The 9,608-nt window shown below is 36.5% G+C and overlaps 1 protein-coding gene across 1 annotated transcript; it reads left to right on the top strand.

Moving 5' to 3' along the window:
* The first annotated feature begins 2,541 nt into the window (after positions 1–2,541).
* Positions 2,542–9,360, top strand: LOC118563058. Its single transcript, XM_036136655.1, has 11 exons — positions 2,542–3,347; positions 3,932–4,094; positions 4,178–4,256; positions 4,417–4,527; positions 4,908–4,949; positions 6,198–6,272; positions 7,576–7,713; positions 7,802–7,885; positions 8,574–8,723; positions 8,829–9,236; positions 9,322–9,360. The coding sequence occupies exons 1-11, from the start codon at positions 3,245–3,247 to the stop codon at positions 9,358–9,360; spliced, it is 1,392 nt and encodes a 463-aa protein (XP_035992548.1). The 5' UTR covers positions 2,542–3,244.
* The last annotated feature ends 248 nt before the right edge of the window (positions 9,361–9,608 follow it).

The raw sequence follows: 9,608 nt of genomic DNA, 5'->3' as shown, positions 1-9,608 counted from the left end.
AACCGTGAAGAGGTCAGTTGGGTTTGGACTTTAATTTACACACTGGAGCTTACTTATCCAAGTCTTATGAAGTTTAGGGTCTTTGGGGAAAGTAAAAAAAAAATGAAATTTCATAATTTTTCTCCGGATGGTTTGTACAATTCAGAGTTAGGCACTGGCCTATGAAAAACTTGTATTGACCAGCTTTTGATCGTGTGTTGTATTTAACCTCACCATAGAGCACATGCAATCACGCCCACAAATGGTCACAGAAACACTGTGACCATTTGCCGGAACCTTTTTTATATAATTCATCATTAAAAACACAGCAATGACACATTTTTTTAACGTGTGTTTCTCATTATAAGTACGTTTGGTGGTCCCACTTCTATGTTAAGTTAAACACAATTAACATAAAAGTGGAAAAACACTTCACTTCAAGATACCATGAATCAAGGGTCACACTAAAACATGGATGGATAGAAAAGAAATAGTTCATTATTAAAATCACATATATTATGACCTAAATAGAATCTTTACTTAAACTTATAAATTAAATGTTTATTGCTATGTTGCAGATGTGACTGTTTTCAAAATATTTTTAATTAAGTCTGTGCCAACTCATATCTTTTTCATTCTTCAACCAAAGGGCTTTTTTTGAGCGAATATACACCACATCTTGTGAGTGGTGACTGAATCTATTTTTCAGTAGGTTTGATACTGCGGCCCATCCCCCAAAACTCTCTGCAGCTGGCATCCCTTCAACGACCACTCCAACTTCCCCCACTCCTCCTCCCTACAGACCCCGTCTGCTCCTCACTACCTCAATCCACCGACCAACGACTCCTCAGATTGTCCTCCACAACCTGAGGAGCCCACCCCTCCCCCTACTGTTACTTCTACAGTGTCCTTCACTCCTGACCTGGTGAGGAGACAGCTAACCAGACTCCAGTTTGGCAAAGCTGCAGGCCCCGGTGGTGTATTCCCCAGGGTGCTCAAAGCTTGTGCCTCCTCACGGTTGCCATATCTGAACGCCCTCTTCTTCTCATTCAGAATGGCCTTTATGTCCTTGGTGATCCATGGTTTATTGTTGGCATAACAGGTGACAGTCCGAGCTGGAACATTGCAGTCCACACAGAAGTTGATGTAGTTCGTGATGCACTCTGTAAGCCCATCAATGTCCTCTCCGTGGGGCTCACAGAGTGCAGGCCAGTCAGTCACCTCAAAGCAGGCCTGCAGTGCCTCATAAGCTTCCTACGACCACCTCCTCACAGTCCTTGTGGTCGTAGGCTTCCTCTTCACCAGAGGCACATAGCAGGGTTTGAGGTGAACCAGGTTGTGATCTGACCTGCCCAGAGGAGGGAGAGAAGTGGAGATGTATGCATCTTTAATGTTAGGATACATCAGGTCCCCTCTGGTAGGGCAGCTCACATACTGTTAGAAGGTTGGCAGAACTTTGTTCATGGTGACATGGTTAAAGTCTCCCGACATGATGATAAGGGCATTAGGATGTTGGGTCTGTAGTTTGGAGATGGTGGTGTATATGATGCTGCAGGCAGATGTTGGATTTGCAGACGGAAGGATGTACAGGACTGTGGTGATGACGTGTGGGATCTCTCTAGGCAGCTGATATGGACAGAGTCCAACAGCTAGTATTTCAACTTCCGGGCTACAGAGCTGTTCTTTAATGGTTATGTCCGGGGTAACACCATCTGCTGTTAACTACAATGGCAAACCCTCCTCCTTCTGCTTACCGCTCTTAGTGTCCCAATCGGCCCGGACGGTGTGAAAGCCCTCCATGGAGACAATCTGGTCCATAATGTCCTTGTGCAGCCATGTCTTGGTGAAACACATCAGACTGCACTCCCGGTACTCCGGCTGGCTCCGCGTTAGCTCGTCCATCTTGTTGTTAAGGGAACGTATGTTACCCATAACAACAGTGGGGAGACACCACTTAAATCTTCTCCTTTCAGTAAGCCTGTCTCGTCTTGATCCTCCATTCCCCTGATGTTGTTTTCCTCTTCTGCAACCTCGGCGTGTCTTTCTCCAGAGTTCGGGTGGAATTCCAGCTGGTCTGGCCACCACGCCGGTCGGCATTAGAGCCATCAGCTGTTCTCCGGAGTAAACAAAGCATGTCCGGGTGAGCGCGGCATGAAAACAACACATAAAAAGCACGAAAACTCTCTGAAAACGACCTTGTAAGAGGGTTACCGTTTTTCTGTTTTTCTTGAAGAAAACAAGAGCAATCAAAAAAGCTAAAAGTATGAAAGTTTTAAAGTAAACCGTAGCATTGTAACTGCTGCATGCTGCCTTATGTGCATGTGCATTAAACTGAAGGGATATATATATATATATATATATATATATATATATATATATATATATATATATATATATATATATACACACACATCTTTTCAGTGTTTTGTTCATTGATGCTTTTGTGAATGGTCCCTGTCAAATAAACTAAACAAACTAAAACATTACATTTCTGCAATCATCCATAACATTTGATAAACAATTTGTATTGGTACATTGTTACTAAGACTTGGAAGAGAATGATTGAAAATGAACAAAGCTACACTTTATCTGTTAGGCGTGGATCCATTTTAACAGCACTGTCACAGATAGCCAGAGATTCATATAAATGCTTTTACTTATGATATGCAGATTCAGATTATATGGAGGTTGAACACAGCATTTTATTATGATCCTGGAAAATTACAGGGATAAAAGTAAGGGGCGGCCTGTAGCTGTCCCACAAACCTCTATAGGAATGGAATGTGAACGTGTAGGTAACACAGATGTCGATAGATCTAAACAGCAATAGCTTAAGAAAGTGGTCTCTCCCTTACCTTAGAACATTTGCATTACTATGTCACCAAGAATGAGCATTTTCTAAAAACCAATCCCTGTCCAGGCAAGTTGTCAGGATTGTGGGTATATATTCAGGGGAGAAGATGAATTCCTTCTCTTGAGGCCTGGAACAGTTGCGACAAAAGTCACAATTGAGAGTTTTTTCACCTTTTTCAGCCATTTTAATCTTATAACCTACATATCTTGCCTTCCAATAGGTAAGCAAATTTACCTAGGTTACTTTTGAAACTTTTTATCTACATCTTCCAAACCACAACAAGGTAAGGTTCACATTTTAACTAACTCCTAATGAATGTTTTTATCATATATTCATCTCTTTGATTTATTTTACAAACTCTCCCTTGTTAACCACTTGCCATATGATTGTTCCTAAATATTTCAGAGAAAAATGAGACAAAAAAGGGTTTGTCCAGAAACAGAAGCTTTGAATTTCATTTCTTCTGGGAGGGATAAAGACACATTTTACAAAAGATATATCAACAAGGAGAAAGGTATGTTTGTTAAATTAGTATATCAGACTCTCTGGAATTTTCTGTGTTATACAGGTATAACATTTCAATTCAACCCTAGGACACCAACTTAGTATTACAGTATGTGATATATTGCCATGTAAGGTTTTGCCCAAAATGTTTTAAAGACATAGTTTGTCATGGTAGTGAATATTTATTTGCTTTCTTGTCTGTTTAGGTCAGGAGACTAATGCCAATGAAAAAAGCTAATAGGGTGATAAAGCAATGCATTCTCTTATGGCCTAGGTGTTAAATAACCACAGTAAGAGCCACATCAGAGCCACACTGGCTGCTTTTATTTAATTTAAAATATATTGGAATGCTTCTCAATCAGATGGTAATGTTTTGGAAGTTGCATTTTGATACATAGATATTCACTGACATTTTAAATAACTACAAGTTGATGATTTGCAATTATATAAATATAGCTACACTAATACATCTTAATCCAAAACATAAACTCACAATGCATATCATTACCTTGTTAAAATTATAAAGAAACTGTGTTATTAATAAGATGTATAAATATACATAACCAAAGCATTCTGTCTCATTCTATTTATCAGGGTATGGAGTTTTTACCAGCAAAAACATTGAGCCAGGAGAATTCTTGCTTGAGTACAGTGGAAAACACATCACTGGCTCAGAAGGAGAGGCTCTGTTCAAGAAGTACTCAGATGCAAATGCAGCATTTTTGTATTTCTACTCCTTTCAGGGAAAGACTTGCTGGTAAGAAAATTTGGATTAAATTTTGAAATAAAAATAATCCAATGTTTAATATTGCTTACGATAAAAATATGATTTTCATGCAGTGTTGATGGCAGTAAGAATACTCAACTTGGAAGATTCATCAATGATGATCACATCAACCCAAATAGCAAGATTAAAATAGTAAGTATGAAGTCAAGTCCCCCTTTGTTTTATGTACAGTTTTTTAAACAGCATATATATCAATATTTCTGAAAATGATATGATTTCACATTAATCTTGTAGAGCTGACTGTTTAACAGATTAGTGCTGATTTTTGTGTCTGTGCTTATGTCACCAACAGGTAATGGATGAAAAGAAAAGTCCTCATCTGTGTGTGTTTGCAACCACTAAAATAAATGCAGGAGAAGAAATTGTGTATGACTATGGAGATCCTAACTGTCCATGGAGACATGTAAATATATTTATATTTCTTCTTTTTTCTTCCTCTCTCAGGGATCAGGTTTGTATTTCTTTGTTTGTTAATGTAAACTTTTTGCATGTGCATTAATCATTTTTCACAAATATTGGAAAATTTTTAGTCACAATGACAAATACATTTAGCATGTTAAGCACAATAGGAATATTAAGGATATTGTTATTATTTTTGTGTATTGTTGAAATTATATCGTACAGTTGTGATGACTAATCAAACCAGTAACATTAGTGAGGTTTTACACATGCTGTAGGTAGGCCTCAGATACTAATTTCAAAGGCATCTTTATTTTAAAACACTATGAATTGTTTTTTTTTTAAATTCACATGTTTGATTTCATCCATTGTCATGTATTTCAGACTACCAAAGCTCCCTCCTCCAATGTACACATGGAAAAGAAGGTAAAGATATACCAACCACATATTTGTAATACAATCAGAAAACAGATGGGTTTGGCTGTCAGTGTTGCACACTATGCACCAGGTGTCAACTTCAGGTGTAAAATGTGTCAAACAATGGAAGCTTGTATAAAATATTATTACTTATGTAATTGTGTTTTAAATTACAGATCTATTTGTATGTAGAAAGATAGAATTTTCTGACATTTTGGATTACACTGTGGAAAAATTTTAAGTTTAGGCTTTATAGGATTTCCAGGGTGTGTCTTCATTTGTGAGTAAAATGTAAAAGGAGAAGGTCGTATGGATGGGTATTATTTGTTGAAAACTTGTTAAAATCAAGTATTCCTTTCCTACTGGCCAAAAAAAGTGCTCTAACAATTGTTTTTTAGACAGAAGAAGTATTTTTTTTTTAAAAATGAAACATTTTAGCAACAAAGAACCCATCCAGAGAACCTCATTAGTTTTGACCTGTATTATTGAGCTGTGTCAGGAAACATAATTGTGGGAGTTATTAATTATATACATTAGACTGAAAATTATCTTTTTTCCAATCTGGGGTTTTATCTCTGGTTTTTAAATTAGATTTTAAAGAAACTTACATTGGTATTATTACCATTGTGCCAATACTTATTATCTATTTTAAGTTGAAAGCCTGTTGGAATTAGGGCAGGCCTACAGGCCTGTTGTTGTGAGGCAAATGTGATTAATGGCTCTTCTGCTACAAAACTGTGACCTCCCCGATCAACACAAAGCAGTGGTATCAATGTTTTAAGTAAAAACATATGTTAGATTTCGTTCTGAATGACAAACAAAGTTGTCTAAGTTTAAGTCTAAGTCTGCATAACAGCCTGCCTAATATCTTTAAGTACTGACAAGATTTTGAGCCTCTCCTGGTATGGTTTCCCCTGGTCTTTCTTGTTAGTGTGGCTTTCAATAGCCATAGACTTATATATTGGTAAAAAAAACTCTTTAAACATTAATTATACTTGAAAAGTCTTATCTAAAAAGGCAGATGGATGTTTACAGCTTCAGTACTGGTCTCTTATACAATTAAAGGCAACCATTGTGATTTCTGAATGTGAGAGCCTAACTGATCTTGAGTCCCACACTCAAGATGAATTATGGGGAATGAAATGGTAAAGAGGGGGGGATTAAATTACAATGCATGGAAGGTTTTATATAAAATGTGTAGTTGTTAATTTCTTACTATGTGCAATACTATAAATAATCTGTATTTTCTTATTCCAGATCAGATCAGAGCGGAAAAATGTTCCAGCAGAACAACAGCAAGCAGAAGAAAACCAAGGAGAAGATATGCATACAGTAAGTGTATTCAAGTCTCAATTGGGTTGTGTAAAATAACGTTTATTTACAGTATGACAATACTTTTCCTTGGCAGAGATTTGACTGTGAGGTATAAATTTTTAATATACCTCACATTTAATATTACTCTCATGGACCAAATTTCAGTGATATGTTTTGTGCTTGTAAATCAGAATATGTAGTTGTAGTTTTTACACACTGTAAACCAAAATGTCTGAGAATTTTGTCTTTGTGTATCCGTAGAAAATATTTTATGTATTGGTATAAAAAGGATGTCAGTTTTATCTCTTAGCTGCTTCTTTATTGTTTAATTAATAATATATCTATAAACATTACCCAAAAATCGGTTTAAAACTCTACTTTGAGCTTCAGTTCCAGTATTTGTATACCTTCATTTGTGAGTAAAATTACAAGAATTAGGTCCTCTGGATGGGTTCTTCTTTGTTGAAACTTTGTTGAAATCAAAGCCACTGCTTACAAGGCTGGGTTGATCAATAGCTCCACAGACGTAAGAGGTGTCTTAGAAAAGAAGATGAAACATTTCAATAAAGACAAATGCATCCAGAGGACCTATTCAATTAGTTTTGACCTGAATTTTTGAGGTGTGTCAGGAATGTGTGAGAATCAGAATCAAGTTTAATCGCCAAGTAGGTTTGAACATACAAGGAATTTGACTTGGGGATGAATTTTTGAGGTGTGTCAGGAATGTGTGAGTTTGTTAATTTTATACATTAGACCATGCGTTTTTTTTCCATGCAGGGGTTTTTATCTCTAATTTGTAAATGTTTGTTTTAAAGAAACTTACAATAGTATTATTTCCATTATGCCAATACTTATTTTCTGTTTCGAGCTGAAATCATGCTGGAATGGGAAGGGGGAGGGGTGGAGTGCAAACATGTTTGCAGGCCTGTTGTTCTGATGCAAATGTGATTAATGGCTGTGCTGCTACAGAACTGTGACCACCCCTTTCCTCACATAGAGGTGGTATCAATGTTCTAAGTAAAAACCTGTAATGAACTAAAAAAAATTTAAAATGCTAGATATTAAACATTTCTTTAAACACAGCATGTCAGGGATCATGAATCAAGAAAACTTTGTTCTCACAATGTGTTACCATGATGAAACTACTTAGAATGTAAAGAAAAAATAAACACATTTCAAAGTAACGTTACATAATATATAGCAGACTTTACAGGGCATTTTTTCACAGAAAATACAACTGATAATTACACAAAGCAGTCAAGCGGCCTAAATGGTATTTGGTAAATAGTATGTACTTTGATGTCTACCAATGTTTTTACAGGACCAACTCCATTCATCACATAGCAGTCCACAAATACCAGAAAAGATGGACATCTCACAGAGTGATGTATGCGTTTACCCAGAAATGACTGACACTCACCTGAGTCACATTCCAGAGGAATTATGCAGTGGTGAAATGGTAAGGATGCATGTTTTTTTATAAAATGTTCAGCTGTGCTTTTCTTGTTTGTTGCAATACTATGAATAATGTGTGTTTTTCAATTAAGACCCAGTCAGAGCAGAAAAATGTTCCAGGAGAACAACCAGAACAACACCAGGCAGAAAAAAACCAAGGACAAGATACACATACAGTAAGTGTTTTTCAATTCCCAGGTGAAAATATCCTCAATTGTGTCTACAATTACGTTTATTTACTGTATGACAATACTTATCATTGGCAGAGATTTGACTGTAATGTATAAATTGCTCATGTTTATTGAATATGACTCTTGGGGACCAAAGTTCACTCATATTTTGTGCTTTCTAAATTTAAATATGTAGTTGCAGTTTTTCCACATTGTGAACCAACCTATGTGAGAATTTTATCTTTATGTGTAGATAGGAATTTGTGTCTGTATACAGGATTTGTGTACTGACTGCACTATTTGAGCAGAGCGTATCATGGTAACCACTGATGCACTTCTGTTTTGACTAAAGAGTACCCACTGAATAAGGGCATTTGGATAGACCCACAGCAGAATTTTAAATGCATATTTTAACTCATATCTGTAATTAGACAACACAAAAATTGTAACGTGTGAAAAAAATTGGAACTTATCAAATGTTTGTAGCTGGTCAAATTACTTTTTAGATACAAATCTTTATGGATGAATAAAAATAAAATTATCAGATGCTTTGGATTACCATGTGGAAAAATATATTTATATCTACACATTCTGATCAGTCAGTGGTACATGGAGAGAAATGTGAGAGATATTGCAAGAACCTGTTAAATACCAGCCTCCCTAATATCTTTGAATTCTTCCAATGTTTTCACAGGACATACTCTGTTCATCATATTCCAGTCCACAAACAACAGATGATACGGTTAACTTGGAGAGTATACTCAGCATTCACCCGGAAATGACTGGCACTCACCTGAGAGATTCATCAAGTCCAACTAAAGAAGAATTAACCTTGGATGAAATGGTAATAAGAGGGGTAAATTACAATGCATGAGTTGTTTTATATAAAGAAATTAAGTTATGGATTTCTTGTATGTAATATAATATTTTTGTGTTTTATTTTGTCAAGGCTGAGCCGGAAAATCTCAATTTCATGGAACTGTCAGATGAAGAACAACAAGCAGAAGTACCAATCAAAGTAGTGAACCAAAGAAAAGCAGTTTCAAATACTACAGAGATTATGGCTCTAAATACACATCACAGTAACCCTCGTTATCATAATGTTGAAGTGAAAATGTCCTCAAACACACCACAACAGCGGATATATGACAAGAAGAACTACTGCCTTTACTGTGAGAAACCTTATGTAAAAATTACAAGACATCTAAAGCAGAAGCATTCTGATAAAGTTGACGTTGCTAAAGCACTTGCACACAGCCAAGGATCAACCATGCGCAATCTTCTCCTGACAAAAGTAAGAAACATGGGAAACTACCATCATAATTGCACTGTTCTGTCTTCTGGAAAAGGACAGCTTGTACCAAAACGTCAGGCCACCGGTCCATCAACAGCAGAAGACTATCTACCTTGCAAGTTTTGTGTTGCTATGTATGTCAAAAAAGACCTGTGGAGACATCAAAAGCATTGCAAGCTACAAGTGAAAGAGGTTGGAATACTGAAAAGAAGAAAAGTTCAGGTTAGTTCTTCACTGATGTTGCCAATGAATGTTGCAATTTCCAGCGGACTAAAGCAACTTCTTGAACAGATGACATATGATGCTGTAACTCAAGTTGTAAAGTCTGATGTGCTAATCATTTCACTGGGAGAAAGGATGTTCCTCAAAAATGGAGAAGTTGGACGATACCAGGCAGACATCCGAAATAAGATGAGGGAACTTGCTAGACTTGTT

Source organism: Fundulus heteroclitus, chromosome 5 (assembly GCF_011125445.2).
Source record: "Fundulus heteroclitus isolate FHET01 chromosome 5, MU-UCD_Fhet_4.1, whole genome shotgun sequence".
Taxonomy (NCBI): domain Eukaryota; kingdom Metazoa; phylum Chordata; class Actinopteri; order Cyprinodontiformes; family Fundulidae; genus Fundulus; species Fundulus heteroclitus.
Note: the sequence above shows the minus strand (reverse complement) of the source record. Positions and strands in the feature narration are given on the sequence as shown.

What these genes read in the sequence shown, in the direction of transcription:
- LOC118563058 (XM_036136655.1), top strand. Translation starts at nt 3,245, where the DNA reads ATGAGACAAAAAAGGGTTTGTCCAGAAACAGAAGCTTTGAATTTCATT. An exon ending in CTAACTGTCCATGGAGACAT is followed by an intron (nt 4,528 to 4,907) that starts GTAAATATATTT and finishes CATGTATTTCAG; the next exon opens with ACTACCAAAGCTCCCTCCTC. An exon ending in AAGGACAAGATACACATACA is followed by an intron (nt 7,886 to 8,573) that starts GTAAGTGTTTTT and finishes ATGTTTTCACAG; the next exon opens with GACATACTCTGTTCATCATA.